Here is an 18875-nt window from a genome sequence, read left to right on the forward strand (position 1 = left end):
TCGACAAATTACTTAGTAATAATTATTGCAACACAGTTCTCAGCCTGTTCAGACAAGGATCTCACAGTAATGGATACAGATGTTACTTAATTTTTTCCAGGAAAAGATTATTCATTTTTATGTCTTCAGGGTTATTTTCCACCTGAAAAAAAAAAAAAAGTAATGCTGGACGCCATTATTGGTCAGAGTTGTAGTTTGTTTTTAATGTGTTACAGTAAGTAAAGCATCAGTGATAACACATCACCTGAAATTTACACCAGACCTCAGAAAAATAAAAATACAGACATTCTGTATATATATATATATATATATATATATATGTATATATATATATATATATATATATGTGTGTGTGTGTGTGTGTGTGTGTTATACCATTACATTCATTTTTGCCTTCTTTATGAGTTAAACCAGTGCTAACTCTGCTCATAAATACATACAAATACACCTGAAATTGAACAAAAACAGCTACAGTTATGGCATGTTTTTATAAGATCAGCAGTTACACGTGGACCACGTCTACTGCTCTGAGAAATGTGGACTTTGTTTGATGCTGATTTTCACATTTCCAATCTACGGAGGAGGGAACGGAGGTCTACGTGTTTGGGCAGGGTCTTACTGAGTCATTACCTACATACATGCTCTGCAAGCTGCAGTCAGTTAACCGGGCCGGACACTTTAGCTGGAAACATCCAGCCTGGCTCTGTCTGAACCCATCAGACCTAAAGTGGAGGTCTGTAAGCTGATTTGTGACTCAGCCAGGGTGGGTGCTTCAGTCTGCAGCGTCTGCGCTAAGCTAAGCGTGCTGTCTGCAACCTTATGTACTACAGTTTGACTGATTCTCTTATTTCTATCAAAATCAACTTGTGCATGTTCCTAAAAAAACTGAACATTTCTGATTTTCAATTGTTAGTGAGATACAAATCAACATGATGGATTCTGAAGGAACTAAACACTTTTGATGAATTTGATTAGAGAAAATGACAATATAACATTCTAAGCTGCGTGACAAAATATATTAGCTGGTCCAGAAGGCAGCACATTTATAGAAATGCTATAAGCTTGAATTTTTAATACGTGAGTGGCCTTAAACATCACATTTTATGTATTTCTGTTATTATCATTGTATTAGAAAAGCAAAAGCATATTAACCTCTACAGCAATGTCTGGTCACCAAATTGGATGGCCACGGTTTCTTTCATTTTTTTTTTTATTGCATTTCATACAGTCCAGATTTGACAAGTCAAAGTATTACTGACCAAATTGGTCCAGATGTCAAAGAAACGAGTGAAATAGCCTTAACCACACTGCCAGATCTGGTAGCTAACTTCAGCATTTTGCTGATTAATGATTCTGGGAAAGTTGGGATGATAAATGTTTGTTTCACAGTTTGAGTCTAGATAAATATTGAATTCCAAAACTGAAATTCCATATAAAACATTAATATTGCATGGAAAATACTTTGGCATGTGTGTTGTTTAAGAATGTAAGGTGCTTGAAATGTTTTGATGGGAGTTTCAGAGGGTTGTTTTCTCAAAGCAACCTTCTTGAATTGTCCTAACAGAAACAGTTAACAGCAGTTAACTCCATTAACTTTTTCCATTGCCTCCCTTTGTAAGATGGTGCTGCTGCTGGTCTGCATACTGCCAAGGTTCACTGGATCACTGAGAGGAACCTTCGCTATTTTTAGCCATTCAATAGTCAAAATGTCTGCTGCAAAACACATCTATTAAAGAGCAAGCAGAGTTACTCATACCTGTACTACTAATGCCATTCACAGACAGGGATTTGAAACAAATTTTTTCTGATTGAAATTTTTTTTTTTTTTTTTCGTCTGATGTTCAAATTTAGGGATAAATCTAGATTTTTAAGTACCATTAAAACTGTGCAGTGTTGATACCAAACTATTCAGTCATATTAGAGTTTTTAGCACTTACTTTACTGCAGAACCTTCTGAACATCAGCTTATTCAGGTAAAAAATATGTAGTGTTGAAAGCTTATGTGACTGCCAAGAACAGACAACTAAACATTTAAGGTTTTTGCATTTCTCGTAATGCCCTGCATAATTTCTCAGATGAATAATGGAGTCGATGCAACACAGTGTGAAAGGAGAATTATTATTCAGACAAAACTCCTTTAAAGTTGGATCATTTATTGTCCTGCATTTGAAAACACAGTAGCTCTCCTTTCACACTGTGACCACAGTTACACAGTTAACCTGAATACTAATAAGAGCTTTGGTCGTGATGAGACAGTTTGGCATTTCAAACCGACCTGAAAAAAGCACCTGACTGAGACTAAAAGTTTGGATTGTGCAACCGTGCACGCAGGAATACGATAAAGTGAGACACATATGTATCATAATGCAGTTACACTTTTAAAAAAACATAATAATTGCTGTTTGTTTTAAAGCGTCCCTTAAACTGATATCATGATGTGCTATAAAATATTCTGCCAACATGCTCTGTCGTTAATCTTTGGACCTTTGTTGTGCAAAGCATTGCTGAATTTTTCAATGTTTGTGTGCACTGACCTTTTTTTTTAGCAATTAAAGGACCAAAAGGCAAGGGAGGAGTAGTGTAAAGATTCAGGAATACTACAGTACTCGTCACTTAGCGCTATAATGATTCAGTAGTTCAGACCTGTTTTGTATTTATGAGGGAAATAAAGGAAAAGTTTCTGCATGTGCTGTATGTGGCTATGGCTTATTTTATCTGAAGTGAGTGCTGGTCTGGTCTATTCTAGATAAAAATATACATATAACTCTAGCAGCATAACCTAACGGGCTACAGTGGGAAACTGGCGGTAGTTTCTCAAATATCAATCCACCCGGAGCTTTCTGGGCGCTGTGTGCTCCATCGACGCCGTTCCGTTGGCGTGTCTGTTTACCGACGCAGAGGAACCGTTCTGATGCTCCGTCTTTTGAGAATGGATGCGCTTCTTGTAAGTCTGGAGTAGAAAGAAAGAAAAAAACACAAACAAGTCAATTAAGGAGTACGTTTTCAATTACATATATGTATACTTCTGAAAATAAAGTGAAGTAAAAGGTTAAATTGCACTTTAATAATATGGTTTATGATGTAACAGACTGTATATCTATGTTATAAAATATGCAATCAGCATAAAGCACATTTTGTCCCCTAAGAATATCGATTACAGAACAAAAAGCACTTGAGTGAGGATAGTTTAGGGTAAGTTTACAGTATAACTAAGAAAATCTTTATAAAAACTCCTTATAAAAACAAGAGCGACTAAAATGTGGCAATGCAATGTGTTAAAAATTGTAATAAATATTTATTGTAAAGAAATTAAAAGTTTTTGCTGTCACAACAATAATTAATCCTGAATGGCTTTAAAACGGTTCTCATAAGGCTTTCCACCTTTCAGGAATCAGGATGGATTTCTAGGATCATAATTAACACCTCTGTGATTTCACAGCATCTTCCATCTACCAGTATAAAAATAGGCTAGTCTGAATTTATTCCACACAAAAAACCCTGTTAGGAAAGCACTGCTTTTCAAATTACTCTGAACCCCAAACTTTGGATTAAAAGATACTTTCAGAATTATATTTTTCTACAGTTCATATTTTCTGTTACATTTACTTCCTGCTTTCAAGTTACTCTACAGATTCTACACATCCGTGTTTAGGGAGATTTGTTGCATAATCCACTTCTGGATAGAACAGAAAACAACTGGAGTGCTTCCTCAGCAAGTTTGGTGCATGAAGAACGCTTGCATACGTCTTCGACTATTACATTTAAAAGGCAAAAGAATCTCACCTGGAAGTAGAAATTAGAGAAAAGGACAATGAACGAGAACATGTAGCTTATTTGGAAGTACAGCCATCTGATGGGGAAGCCGCACGGCCAGACGACTGCCAACGCCGTCTGCATCACGGTCAAACAAAACTGGATCTGCGAAGAGAACAAGAAAAGGTGCAAACACTGAAGAGCTTGAAGAATAGGTAAGACGAACAGACTAATGAGTCTGTATCAGCTTTTTAAATAGAGCAATAAAACAACTGCTGTTTGCTATTTTTAAAAGGCTCAGCAGACACACAATAAATATTCTTTTTTTCTATTAAGAAGAAACACTGAATTCCTATTTCACCGATTCTTTAACAATTTTAAGATCTATAGGCGGCTATATGAAAAAAGCTACATGGCATTATTAAATTGTAGATTTCCCATGCACCAGATGATACAAGAGATCAGTCAATTTAGACTCTAAATGGGACAATTATTTTAGCAAGACGTCCCTACAAAATCTGCTAATCTGAATTTTAAGCTATTTCAATTGAGAAAGTGCTGTGAAGAAAAGTGACTCAAACCTTGCAGAGCAAGGAGAGTTTTAATCAGAGAAGCGGGTAAACGCGCCTGTGGTATCTGGAGCAATCTGGACAGACCCATAAACGAGCAGTGTGCATGGTGGTGGCAGTATTAGGCTGTGGGGATGCTTCTCTTCAGCAGGAACAAGTTAAACCAAAGGCAATGCTGGGAAAAAAAACAGCAGCCACAAAACACCTTCCAGTAGGACAACAACCCTTTACCTACAGTCAGAGCTACTTGTCGGAATGGTCCAATTAAAGTAAATACCAACACCCAGATAAGAATCTGTGCAGAGACTTAAAGTCTGGTGCTCACAATATAATCTGACTCAGTTTGAGGTGTTTTCCAAAGAAAAATTGACATAATTTCATTCTGTAGATGCACAAAACTGCTAGAGACAAACAAAACAGTGACTCAAACAAAGCTGATAAATGATGAACTGTTCAGATAAAATAAACAATTATGAGTTAATAATTAAGTAAATAAGCATACATCTGCCAGTGTACTTTCCATTACTTCCTGACACATCAGAGGTTTTGCTCCAGTAAGGATTTAATGCAAATGAGAGAATGTGTAGGAAGGATAAATTCAGAACGGTGTCTGTCCACCTTGGGAAAAATTATTCAACAAAACTTCATCAAGGATAGAAATATTCTCCCAAATAGATCCAGCAAAATCCTCCAAGATCTTTAAGTCATTCAAATGACACTTTAGAATACAGTGAACAAGAAGTTATCATCATATAAACTTTCCATTTCAGAGAGCATGATGATTCAACAGGCAGCAAATTCCTTTAGAAGAGTAACACTATTTCACATAATCACAGCTACAATATAACTCAATGTGAACAATGCTCAAACTCTCCACCTATCAAGCGGACTCAAGGCCACAGCTTTGTCAAAATGCAGGAGGGGATCTGAGGAAAAATGAAAAGCTGAAAATGTCTCACAGCTTCAGAGACACAAAAACAGCTTTGTGCATCAGTAGAACGAAACTGTGCTTACACTGAAATACAACTGAGCTGGCAGAAAAATATTCAGAAAAATCATACAGAAAAAAATAAGATGTCCTTTGGTGAACTTTTTCCAGGCAGATTGGGCAAACACTGTCAAATTAAGATGTGGGGAACAGATGGAGCTCAACAAGTTTGTGTAAGGGTGTGCATACTAATTCAACTAGATTTGCTTTTCCATTGAATTGTAACAGAGGACAAGCTTTCACGTGATTTATCATGGTTTCACTTTTTCACATTACAAAAACGTGGCCAGGTATTTCAGCGGGGACTTTCCTGTGTGTCTCTGCGATGTCGACTTGCTGCTTTATTCAAGAAGAGCAACTGATTGCTCTGAGTGAACCTACCAGCTGCAGCTGGGTGATGTACCTCTTCCACCAGAGGTACGGTCGGAGGGCGGGAATGGCTGCGAGGCCGTAGTAGGAATACATCACAACGTGGACAAAGCTGTTCAGGGAGGCCCCGAAATATGCTGAGGAGAGACGTGAACTTATTTATCTGCATCAAACACTAAAAAAAGACACATGAATAATTTCTAAAGTTTTCTCGGGATGAAAATCTCACAAACTAAAAGCTTTTCACGCAGAGCTGCAGTTTTCAGGTTAGTGTACCCTTTGAACTTTGCAGGGAGAACTAACTGTTTTCAGACGTGACTTTAACGTGGGAGCTCTTGAATTATTTAGCTCTATTAAGGGGCCAAATGGTAAAAAACAAAACAAAACAAAGGGTTCTGGAGGCATTGGAGTGTGAATCTGAGTGAAACACTCACAGTGACCGCAGGGTATCCAGTTCATGACGAACCACCAGATGTTCAGCATGCTGGCGTGGTGGTAGACGTGGAGAAATGTGATTTGGTGATTGTTTTTCCGCAGTATGAAGAAAAAGGTGTCAATGAACTCGAGCAGCTTGGAGAAATAGTACCACCAAAGGACACTTATGATCTGGAAGAGGGACACGGCACAACGGAATGTCACAAATACAAATAAAAACAAACAAACAGCGTTTCCAGTTCAGAACAACATAAAGTTAATGTAGGCTAATTTTATGAATCACCAATCGAAATAAATAAAATCAAGTGGTCATAGAAATATTTTCATTTTTATCAGTATTTATCTTTACGCTACTGTTTGCTTAAAGTGAGTCGAAACAAATCATTATTACAATACCACGCAAAAGTGAACAGCATGCAGTGATAAACAATGATAAGTTTGCGTAATTGTTAAGACCTTTTCATCCACTTCTGGGGCGCTGTAAGTGTCCTGGCAGTAGAAGTTGTATCCACCGTACCATGCAGTCGTAGCAAGCTGCAGAGGAAGCCGTTAAGATAAATGATGAATGAGTTGGTTGTAAAATCAGTAACAACGAAGTCAACAAAAAGACGACGAGGAGCCTAAAAGAACTGCTCAAGCGTAAAGACTTGGTGTTGGGACTTATTTCCTTGTTGTAGTAACGACACAAACACATCAATACGGAGCAACTTAGAAAAGCAGATAAAGTTTCTTATCTCTTGCTTGAAGTTGGATTGACCTGACAAAAGTAGCTGACTCTAGTGTGAGCTGTCCATCAACCGTAGCTGATGAAACCACAGAACCTTCAAGCCTCAAGAGAAGATTGATGATCCAGCTGAGAGACGCACGTCTCTCAAAGGATGTGTGGGTTTTTTTTTTACATCTGTCAAATAAATTGTTTCTACAGCGAAACAATTTATAAATAAATGAAAAATAGAAACTCCTCCATGGGCTGCCACCTTATCGTGGTGGAGGGGTTTGAGTGCCCCAATGATCCTAGGAGCTATGCTGTCTGGGGCTTCATGCCCCTGGTAGGGTCACCCAAGGCAGACAGGTCCTAGGTGAGGGACCAGACAAAGTGCAGCCCGAAGACCCCAATGATGAAGGAAAACCTTGGACTTGGTGTTCCCTCGCCCGGACGCGGGTCACCGGGGCCCCACTCTGGAGCCAGGCCTGGAGGGGGGGCACGATGGCGAGCGTCTGGTGGCCGGGCTTTTACCCATGGAGCCCGGCCGGGCTCAGCCCGAAGAGGAAACATGGGCCCCCCCTCCCATGGGCCCACCACCCGTGGGAGGGGCCAAAGGGGTTGGGTGCACTGTGTGATGGGTGGCGGCCAAGGGAGGGGACCCTGGCGGTCCGATCCTCGGTTGCAGAAACTGGCTCTTGGGACGTGGAATGTCACCTCTCTGGTGGGGAAGGAGCCGGAGCTAGTGCGTGAGGTCGAGAGGTTCCGGCTAGAAATAGTCGGTCTCACCTCGACGCATGGCTCTGGTTCTGGAACCAGTCTCCTTGAGAGGGGCTGGACATACTTCCACTCTGGAGTTGCCCAGGGAGAGAGACGTCGGGCAGGAGTGGGCATACTTGTTGCTCCCCATCTCGGCGCCTGTACGTTGGGGTTTACCCCGGTGAACGAGAGGGTAGCATCCCTCCACCTACGGGTGGGGGGACGGGTTCTGACTGTCGTTTGTGCTTACGGGCCGAACGACAGTTCAGATTACCCACCCTTTTTGGAGTCCTTAGAGGGGGTACTGGAGAGTGCTCCTCCTGGGGACTCCCTTGTTCTGCTGGGGGACTTCAACGCTCACGTGGGCAACGACAGTGAGACCTGGAGAGGCGTGGTTGGGAGGAACGGCCCACCCGACCTGAACTCGAGTGGTGTTCTGTTGCTGGACTTCTGTGCTCACCATGGATTGTCCATAACGAACACCATGTTCAAGCATAAGGGTGTCCATATGTGCACTTGGCACCAGGACACCCTAGGCCGCAGTTCGATGATCGACTTTGTCATCGTTTCATCGGATCTGCGGCCGTATGTCTTGGACACTCGGGTGAAGAGAGGTGCGGAGCTGTCCACTGACCACTACCTGGTGGTGAGTTGGCTCCGGTGGTGGGGGCGAAAGCCGGTCAGACCTGGCAGGCCCAAACGTGTTGTGAGGGTCTGCTGGGAACGTCTGGCGGAATCCCCTGTGAGACGGAGCTTTAACTCCCATCTCCGGCAAAACTTCGAACACGTCCCGGGGGAGGTGGGGGACATGGAGTCTGAGTGGACCGTGTTCCGTGCCTCCATTGTCGAGGCGGCCGATCGGAGCTGTGGCCGCAAGGTTGTCGGTGCCTGTCGCGGCGGCAACCCTCGAACCCGTTGGTGGACACCTTCGGTGAGGGATGCCGTCAGGCTGAAGAAGGAGTCCTATCGAGCCTTTTTGGCCTGTGGGACTCCGGAAGCAGCTGATGGGTACCGGCGGGCGAAGCGGCGTGCGGCTCGGGCGGTTGCTGAGGCAAAAACCCGGGTGTGGGAGGAGTTTGGAGAGGCCATGGAGAAAGACTTCCGCACGGCTTCGAGGCGATTCTGGTCCACCATCCGGCGTCTCAGGGGGGGGAAGCGGTGCAGCACCAACACTGTTTATAGTGGGGATGGTGTGCTGCTGACCTCTACTCGGGACGTTGTGGGCCGGTGGGCAGAGTACTTCGAAGACCTCCTCAATCCCACCAACATGCCTTCCACTGAGGAAGCGGAGCCTGGGGACTCTGGGTTGGGCTCTCCAATCTCTGGGGGCGAGGTCGCCGAGGTGGTTAAAAAGCTCCTCGGTGGCAGGGCCCCGGGGGTGGATGAGATCCGCCCGGAGTTCCTTAAGGCTCTGGATGTTGTAGGGTTGTGTTGGTTGACGCGACTCTGCAATATCGCATGGACATCGGGGGCAGTTCCCCTGGATTGGCAGACTGGGGTGGTGGTCCCCCTGTTCAAAAAGGGGGACCGGAGGGTGTGCTCCAATTATAGAGGGGTCACACTCTTAAGCCTCCCTGGCAAGGTCTATTCAGGGGTCCTGGAGAGGAGGGTCCGTCGGATAGTCGAACCTCGGATTCAGGAAGAGCAGTGTGGTTTTCGTCCTGGTCGTGGAACACTGGACCAGCTCTACACCCTCAGCAGGGTCCTGGAGGGTGCATGGGAGTTCGCCCAACCAGTCTACATGTGTTTTGTGGACTTGGAGAAGGCGTTCGACCGCGTCCCTCGGGGAGCCCTGTGAGGGGTTCTCCGGGAGTATGGGGCACCGGGCCCTTTGATACGGGCTGTCAGGTCCCTGTATGACCGGTGTCAGAGTCTGGTCCGCATTGCCGGCAGTAAGTCGGGCTCGTTTCCGGTGAGAGTTGGACTCCGCCAGGGCTGCCCTTTGTCACCGATTCTGTTCATCACTTTCATGGACAGAATTTCTAGGCGCAGCCAAGGTGTTGAGGGGATCCGATTTGGTGGCCTTAGGATCTCATCTCTGCTTTTCGCAGACGATGTGGTCCTTTTGGCTTCATCAGATCGTGATCTGCAGCTCTCGCTGGATCGGTTCGCAGCCGAGTGTGAAGCGGCCGGGATGGGGATCAGTGCCTCCAAATCCGAGGCCATGGTCTTGAGCCGGAAAAGGGTAGAGTGCCTTCTCCGGGTCAGGGGGGGTGTCCTGCCCCAAGTGGAGGAGTTTAAGTATCTCGGGATCTTGTTCACGAATGGGGGAAGAAGGGAGCGGGAGATCGACAGGCGGATTGGCGCAGCGTCTGCTGTCAAGCGGGCGCTGTACCGGTCCGTCGTGGTGAAGAGAGAGCTGAGCCAAAAAGCGAAGCTCTCGATTTACCGGTCGATCTACGTTCCCACCCTCATCTATGGTCATGAGCTTTGGGTCATGACCGAAAGAACGAGATCGCGGATACAAGCGGCCGAAATGGGTTTTCTCCGTAGGGTGGCTGGGCTCTCCCTTAGAGATAGGGTGAGAAGCTCAGTCATCCGGGAGGGACTCAGAGTAGAGCCGCTGCTCCTTCACATCGAGAGGAGCCAGTTGAGGTGGCTTGGGCATCTGGTCAGGATGCCTCCTGGACGCCTCCCTGGTGAGGTGTTCCGGGCACGTCCCACCGGGAGGAGGCCCCGGGGAAGACCCAGGACACGCTGGAGGGACTATGTCTCTCGGCTGGCCTGGGAACGCCTTGGGATTCCCCCGGAGGAGCTGGAAGAAGTGGCTGGGGAGAGGGAAGTCTGGGCCTCCCTTCTGAAGCTGCTACCCCCGCGACCCGACCTCGGATAAGCGGAAGAAGATGGATGGATGGATGGATGGATGGATGGATGAAAAATAGAAAACACTTTTGCTAATGAGTAACTGGAAAGATCTACCAATGACTTATGATAAACAAATGTTTCTTTTAGCTGTTTTGTTTTGGATATGTTATAATATAACACACAATTCAAAGGTATGTACAAATGTCTAAATATGTTTGGTTTCTTGCAGTCATGTTAGTAAATATTTGTTTTTAACAAACAAAACAGCTATTGCCGTAATAAGTGGCATCCCAAGCAACTGATGTAGAGCAATTTTATGTGAAACAATTTTAATGCTTTCTGTACGTTTTAAGGTCATCAGAGGTCATAGGATGGTTTAATTGTATTTTTAGGTTTAATGCTTTCCTCTATAAATGGGACAATTACTCAGAATGAGTGCAAGAATGACAAGAGGGTATTCCTGTCTCTTCTCTATCTAGTGCTGTGCACTGCTGGTTAGCTGATTGAAAAAGGGCTGCTGAACTTTACCATGGCTACAGCAAAGACAAATTTGACTGTGTGGAAATTGGCTCGGCACACACCAAAGTATGGAAACAAGTGTTGGGTAGATTTCTTTATCCTTTCTAGGCCACAATTTTATCTAATTGAAAAGGCGGTTTATTTCCCCTCAAATTGTGCCACATTTGGAGGGAAAATGCATATCTGGGTTCACCAGCAGAGCGGAGTGCATGTGTTGCTCTTGAAAAATGGAGCTGTTATTAAAGTAATGGTGATTTAAACTGCAAAGTCTGTCAAGGGTCCGACTATCGGGTTTACTTGGGCAGACAGTCTGAAAAATTAACCAGATAATATCAGCTTGTTATTTTTGAATTACTCTGAAAAGAGCAGAATGGCATACCAAACACCTAAGGATTACTGGTGAATTTGTAGATCTAGCATAACGACAAATAGGTGGTGTTATAGTTGTTTTATTATTAATATCCTATCCCCATGCCTACAGGTGATTGAAATGTTTAAAACCTCTTGAGGAAATAAGGCTGAACAAAGTTTATCTTGCCACCATGCCAAATGAGGAGGATGGTGAGGGAGGTAAAAAAAAATGAAATTACTAAAAATCTTTAATAATACATCTATTTTAAGAGTTTTGTACACAAAGAGTACCAATAATTGTAGAGAAAGCTGACTGTGATAAAAAGAGAAAAGAAAAAGAGAGATGCCTTTGTCCAAAGAACCTGGAAGTAAAAATACATCAATTCACCGTCTGTGGATCAAAAGCCAACAAAATGCTATTGCTTAAGTGTCAACAGAATGAAGATTGATTCTGCTTTGAGTTTTAAATGTTTCATTATGTGGACACAGACATGAACCTCTCTGTAACAATGACTATCCGGCATATTAAACAAAATACATTACAGTCTGAATATCGACTGAGCGCTGGCAGGCTGACAGGAAGCAGAGAGCTGCTCTGCACTTTGATTCACATCAGGTGACATCAGATTTGGCCCACTAAAAGTTCACCCTGGGACCGGGCCATTCACATAGTCCAGAGTTTAATGAATAAAACGGCCAACTGTTCACTGGGACCTTACGCAATGGAGACGGCAAGACTGGAAGCCGGATGCGAATGACAGGACAGATACTCGACTGCTGCACACAAATGCTACATCTGTGTCACAGAACACAAATCGACAAATATACATTCTTGCTGCTGTCACAGCTCAGACTATGCCAACTTGCCAAATACGCAAAAGTATGCTTACATCACTGTATCTATTAACTTCAGCACCGTAGTCAGCTGCTTTAAAAAAAATACACAGGGTTGTGCTGACGTCAATCAGGACATGAGAGATTTGATTTCTAAAACAGTCAGCCTATCAGCATCCTGTTGTGTCCTTGTCTTTTCCTGATAACATTGTCTTCAGGCACAGCTTTCAGTGAGACACAATCAAGACAAAGAGCAGCAGTGAAGAAATGGTTGAAATATGTTTTTCTCTAAAACAGATGTGAAGATTCATTACATCTGGATTATGTTTATATCCTAACACCTGCTGATGCCCATAGTTTTTAAGGTTTTGTGCTAAGATAAACTAACAGTCTCCTGACTTCAGGATCATCTTGTTCAAAGGGTTGAGAAAGATCTTATTTTGGTTCAAATAAGAGCAAAGAATCGCTGGGCAAGTGCAAATATCTTCAATGTTTCAGATCATCAAACAAATGTTAACGCCAGCCAAAATTTTGTGAGTAACTACAAAAAGCCCATTTATTTAAAGAAAACCATTAAACTAATGGTTGTGTTATTATTTTGGCTATTTAAGCCGCTATGATGTGAACCCAAGGTCCCAAACCGATGGCTTTCACCTTTGGACTCCTCCAAGGATGCTCTCTTTGCCCAGTTTATGTGTTATTGTCATGAAAACTGACCTTCACCGAGTCAAGTGAGATAAAGGGCTTTAGATGCTGGTCTGGGGTTTTACTGTGACTCTTTGTGCGCTCCTGGAGGAACTCCTGTTAAATGTTTTCATTTGTTGATTACGGTTCCCAAGTGAGGTTTGCTGGAGTCCCAAAATCTTGAAAATAACATTATAATCTATTCCAGACTGATATGAATTTACTTCAACAGGTGAATGGATTAAAAAAAGATTAACTCAGTGATCCAAATTAAATTGTTAATCATAGGTTATTCATGATTTACCAAGCTGGGCAGTTGTGTTTTCAGCATTTTTCTTTGCCTTTTCATATTAACTCAAGTTATCTTTGTCTGATATTACGTTATTCTGATTATATGAAACATTAAAGAATGACAGAAAACCAAAAGCACAAGAAATCTTTAAGAATTCATAGCAATGACAGAACACACCTCTGAAAAAAATTAAAAGACCACTTAAAATGATCAGTTCCTCTGATTTTAATTTCTATAAGTATATGTCTGAGTAAAATGAACATTGTTCTTTTTTTCCATGAACTACTGACAACATGTCTCTGAAATTCCAGAGCACCTTGTAAATATAGACGAACAAAACGTCTGATTCTGGTCCCTACCAATGCTTTTCTATGCATCTTTGTTGTGACTTTGCACTGTTTTGACTCATTTCGTCACATCTCTGCACTCTGCTCACCTCATACCACATGTAGAAGGACAAACAGGTGATTCCCAGATTGTAGAGCACCATGAGGCCTCGGCAGGAGTATGGCTGCCTGTGCTTCATGTACTTGGGCCCCATCCACACAATCAGAAGGTATATGACTGTGAGTGCAAAGGTTGGTAGGTAACTGTCGAGCAGGAGCATTCCCTGCACCCTCTTATCTGAAATACGGCGATAAAGAGGAATGCGAGTGAGATGAATTAGAGAAGAAAGGTTAGTGGGTGCAGAAGCAGAGAGGAATCATTTTATTGGTGTTTGAATGAACATCAAGGCTTTTCCAACATCCTCTTACCTCTGGGACCCATCCATGTTTCAAAGTAGGCATTTAGTTTCTGATTTAAGGTCTCCATTTTTTACCTGTAAACACAACGTGGAGATAAAAAATTAACTGGCGACATAGTACGTGATATTTAATATCTAGCAAAGCTAAAGAATGATTGCTTAAATCTTCGCACCCAAGTAAAAAAAAATAGTCAACGTAGCATGCAAAGTAAAAACAAAGGTTATACAATGTCATCTTGTTGTTTTCTGATTTGTATTTGTGAAAAATATTGAAGACCGTGTTTAATTTCCCTTCTGTATTACAATATCCACAACTTTGTGTTAGTTTATCTCATGGAATCCCATTAAAACACCCTGAATGTGAAGTTTAAGCATGGGTCTACATCCCTTCTCTGAAAACCTAAATCATCAAGAAAGCTAACCAGAGAGTAGAGCTGAACCTTTTTCTGTAGTGAGTGTAGTACAACTTTTACCCACGAACACCCATGAATGCATGTACAAAGAAGAAAGACCAATGTTTCTAATTTGAAGGAATTCAGGAATGACAACATTCCTGAATGGTCAACTCTGTGATTTGCTTAAACTGTAATTCTGCAGCCATAAGCTGAAGTGTCAAACATACAGTTGGCCTCCAGTGCTATTAATCTTTGATGCTCACCAAATACACTGTGTTCCAAATTATTATGCAAGTGATATTTTCTCAGATTTTCTTAAATGGTCAATGCACATGATGGTCAGTATAACTTTCAAGTCATGAACTATTATAGTATAAATCAAATCTTACTGAACAAAGCTACCCATGAGAGCAGTATTTAAAATAAAAAATGTTCCAAATTATTATGCACAGCAGATTTTCTAAACATTTTATGGATTATAAAGAACTGCAAACGGTCATTCTTTGAATATGCAGCATTAAGTGGTCACATGTACTAAAATCAAAAGCTATTTTAATCAAAAACATCTTAACACACTGAGTTACATGTTAACATAGGAGCCCTTCTTTAATATCACCTGCACAATTCTTGCATCCATTGAACTTGTGAGTTTGTGGATAGTTTCTGCTTGAATTTCTTTGCAGGATGTCAGAAAACCTTCCCAGAGCTGCTGTTTTGATATGAACTGCATTCCACCCTCAGATTTTCTGCTTGAGGAAACTCCAAAGGTTCTCAATAGGGTTGAGGTCAGAGGAGGATGGTGACCACACCATGAGTTTCCTTTAATTGAGCTCATCAGTCAAACTAATCAACCCAGCTCTCTGAAATTAATTATAGTGATTCAAAGAGCTCTGACAAACTAATAGCACAACAAAAAAAAAATATCTTTATGACACTTAAATCCAATTTGCATAATAATTTGAAACACGGTGTAAATGTCCATGCTGTGTAGTTTACTCAGAACCTCAGAACCAGGAAGTATTTTTGTTCTGAACAGTAGAATCGGCAGCACAGCATGAAGTCAAGGGTCTCAGGTCAGACTGGTTGCATTAGCCTCACAAAAATCAATACAAAAATACAGATAAGTGGATTCGTCGCTGAACAGCTTCCAATTTTCTTTCTACTGTTCAGGGAAGATTAAAACGAGAGCAAGAAAGCTTCTATCTTTATTGTAACGTTTCAACAATAATGTTTTGCTGCTGCTGAGAGAAGAGCTGAATAAATTCAAGAAACCTGGTCACTCAAGAAAACAGCCTAGAGTCGGTATTTCCCCAGAGCTACTATGACCAGCCGTACTACTTTCAACGTCCTGAGAGAATTACATAGTCTGCACTCTTTGTGATGTATTTTCTTGAAATGCATTAAAAAGCAATTCACTACATCACAGACAGCTGCATCTCTCACTGCGTAAACATCTGCGTCTTTGGCTGGATGCATATCGGGAAACACAGCATGTTTTCCATAAAGTTTATTTCCTCTGTGAGATACTGGAATTCACAATATATATAATTTGAGCGAGAGTCGAGGCACAGAGCTGTTTATTTACGCTGTAAATGCAAAAAAAGGGTGAACGGTTGGTAGAAAAACCTTAAACTTTAAGGCTTAAAGTTTTTTTAAAAGGAAGAAAGCAAATATAACAGATTTAAAATTCAAGGTGTTTAATAAAAAAATGAAATGAAAGAATGACTTGCACACCATCTTCTGGGATGATGGTTTTCAGCAGTTTCTGACCCACAAAAATTGCCATGGAAGACACTCTGACTATGGGTTCGTGAATACAAGCATTGTAAGCTTTGTTAATCTTTTGGTGCTGTATTTGATAAATTGCTGAAACAACATGATCAATCAGGTAATAAATGAATAATGTGTGTTTGTGGAGACACTTTGTTCATATAGCCTCCTCCTTTATCCTAGTGAATAGACTGGTCAAACTCAGTGGGTTAAACCGCTGTCGAGAGATTATAAAGAATACTGCTGACGGCTGCATTTCTCCACACCTGGCTTATTTCGGTCAACTCTACCTCAGTGATGCCCTTGCTCTGACTATCAGTTACATGTTAGGCTGCACCAGAACGCCATAATCTGAGTGGCCATAACCGGAGCCAAAACAAAAATATATTATCAGTCTGGATGGACGGTGAGCATGGAAAGAATGTGAAAAATCACTTTCACGCTGACCTGTCTGTAACTGTGCAGATATAGTTTTGAAAGAGTAGAAGTAAAAATTGAGTAAAAATTAAATGTGTGTAAATCTATAATGTGGGACATATTTGGACAAGATTTAACAAGCTTTGGCTACTTCTAGCTCCTTCTCAAACGTAATGTGAAAGTTTTGTTTATGTTTAATATTTTTATGATTTTTTTCCTCCTTTCTCTGATGTACGGAAGAGGATTAGGGCCACCGAAAAAGAAAAAAAAAAGATTTCTGACTTTAAAGTCACTTTCGGTGGCCCTAATCCTCTTCCGTAGTGACATGTACAAAAGAAATACAGAAAAATAAATTAAAAGAAAATGCCTTCAGAACTCACCTAATTAGTTAATTAGCTAATAGAAAAACACCTCATACAGGTTAGGGATAAAGTGATTTAAATTTAAAGAACAATATCTCAAGCTTTTAGCATCTTGCTGATTATTATCAACACATGTAAACAGAATGGCCACCCTAAGCCGTTGCTCTCCATCTGTACTGATAAACTGGGTAATGAAAGCATTAATCAGGGAAACAGCCAAGAACAAGTCCATCAAACTCTGGATTAGCTGCAGAGATCAGGTGGGAAACACTGTTGACGGGACAACTGCTGCAGGAAGACAGTTGTAGTTTGGACAAATACCTCAAGAAGTCCAATTTAAAGGTAGGAGACACGGGAAAAAGCTTTATGGCCTCCATATGCATTCAGAAAACTAACACTGAAAAGAAGTGGCAGCATCATGCTGTGGGGATGCTGGTCTGAGTAGATGGGAAGATGGATGGAGTTAATTATGGAGGTAATGCTGGACAAAACCCAAAAAGCAGGATAACGATCATAAACAAACAACCAGAGTGACAATATAAGACTTTAGGAGACAGCTGAATAAAACATTAAATCATGGTCGTCATGGGAACATCCTAGGTGATCCAAATTATATATGCTAACAACATGAACTTTCCATACCCTGCCTTTCCACAGTGGATGAAAATTTGGGTTTTTCATAATCAGTGTCATCACAGCATTATTCAGCTACACTATCCCATAAGATAATGCAACCAGAATGTGGGAATGGCCTAGTCAAAGTCCCAACCTCTAGCCAATTAAGAATTGTCCCGAGAAATGAGGTCACTCTGCAAGCAGACGTACATTTGACTATGATATATAAATGACTGTCCAAAGATTACATAACATAATAGCAGTCGATAGCCGCAATGTTTCAATATCGACTAGCTAAACTTGAAAATGTCAAAACATCTCCTGGTAACATCCGACAGTGGAGATCATGAACCTCAAGAAGGCTCCAAACTTTTCCTTAGAAGGAGCTCTCCTAACTTTCCTCCGCCGGTGAAGTGAGCTCCTCTGCCGGCTTTGAAGCGTTCATCGTGGGAGATCTGGTTCCTCGGGTCACCGCTTTGTTGTATAATAATTTCACATCAGGCTCACGCGTGTAACCCAAACTGCACTTTATAGTGGAAAAACAAGCCAGCAGCCTCCGGTGAAACTGAAAGAGCCGAGCCGATGGCGGCTGCTACAGTTACATAACAATCTGATTAATCGCAGCAAACTTCCCTGGGATGAATTACTTGAATAAAAATACAAACTTTACTTAAATACATGACGGCTGTCCCCGGCTTTAAAGTTCAGACGCTTCAGCGAAGCGAAGTGAAGCCTGTTAAAATGAGAGGAGGGGGGGAAAAACCCAACAAGACTCACCATACAGGGTCGGTGGAGGAAACGTGGAGGAGAAGCAGCAGACTGATGAGTAACCTTGGCTGGCCGGGTTGAGCTCACGGTGCCGCTCTGCTTTGCTGGGTGTGTGAGTGTGTGTGTGTGTGTGGGTGTGTGTGTCTGTATCTGTGGAGAGGAGTGGGAGGAACACACAGCCTGGCCCGCTGCCCTGCGCTGGGGTTATAGCCAGGAGGTGACCTGCTGTGTCGCAATGACACTCACTATCAAGAGGATGACATCAGGCCATGCACGACTGGAGATGGACTCTAGACAAGAGTGAAGCAGGTGAAGACAGGGAGGATGTGAGGTGTCAGGAAGAGTCAGAAGACTTCTCAGAAAAAGAAAAAAATAGATATATATCTGCATCCTTTTTAAACTAGTAAGATCAATTTTACATCCTCTACCGTTCCATTATCCTCTGATGAAGCAGCATCCAGCCTCCAAATATAAATTTACTAGTTTATAGAAAGAAATCCCTGTTTTTAATTGCCATGTTTTGTTTTGTTTTTTGTTTCTGAATAAAACGTTTTGTAATTATAGTATCTCGCTTTTTTATTATTATTTTTCTGATCTGTGATAAGAAAATTTTAAGGGTTGTAAAACCATTAAGCGGTGAAGTTGAGCCCTCCCCTCCCACAGAGCCCGCTCTGCTCCGATTGGTCAGCTCCTCTGACCTGATCAAGCCACGCCCACCACTCCACACCAGTTCTGCTGAAAT

At 42.1% G+C, this 18875-nt stretch overlaps 1 protein-coding gene across 1 annotated transcript; it reads right to left on the minus strand.

Annotated features, from left to right (window-relative positions):
- Positions 1–877: 877 nt before the first annotated feature.
- Positions 878–18371, minus strand: elovl5 (ELOVL fatty acid elongase 5). The gene is made up of 8 exons (XM_028006851.1): positions 18143–18371; positions 13817–13881; positions 13498–13685; positions 6571–6648; positions 6114–6285; positions 5692–5816; positions 3784–3918; positions 878–2950 (listed from the first exon to the last, which is right to left on the minus strand). Exons 2-8 carry the CDS (start codon positions 13872–13874, stop codon positions 2822–2824), a joined length of 885 nt encoding a protein of 294 aa, XP_027862652.1. The 5' UTR covers positions 13875–13881; positions 18143–18371; the 3' UTR covers positions 878–2821.
- Between the last annotated feature and the right edge of the window lie 504 nt (positions 18372–18875).

Source organism: Xiphophorus couchianus, chromosome 22, assembly GCF_001444195.1.
Source record: "Xiphophorus couchianus chromosome 22, X_couchianus-1.0, whole genome shotgun sequence".
In the NCBI taxonomy this organism is placed as follows: Eukaryota; Metazoa; Chordata; class Actinopteri; order Cyprinodontiformes; family Poeciliidae; genus Xiphophorus; species Xiphophorus couchianus.

Coding starts and splice junctions, on each gene's coding strand:
- elovl5 (XM_028006851.1), bottom strand. CDS start 13,874: ATGGAGACCTTAAATCAGAAACTAAATGCCTACTTTGAAACATGGATG. Junction 13,686..13,816: donor AACATGGATGGGTCCCAGAG/GTAAGAGGATGT, acceptor GCCGTATTTCAG/ATAAGAGGGTGCAGGGAATG. Junction 5,817..6,113: donor CTGGATACCCTGCGGTCACT/GTGAGTGTTTCA, acceptor GTCTCTCCTCAG/CATATTTCGGGGCCTCCCTG.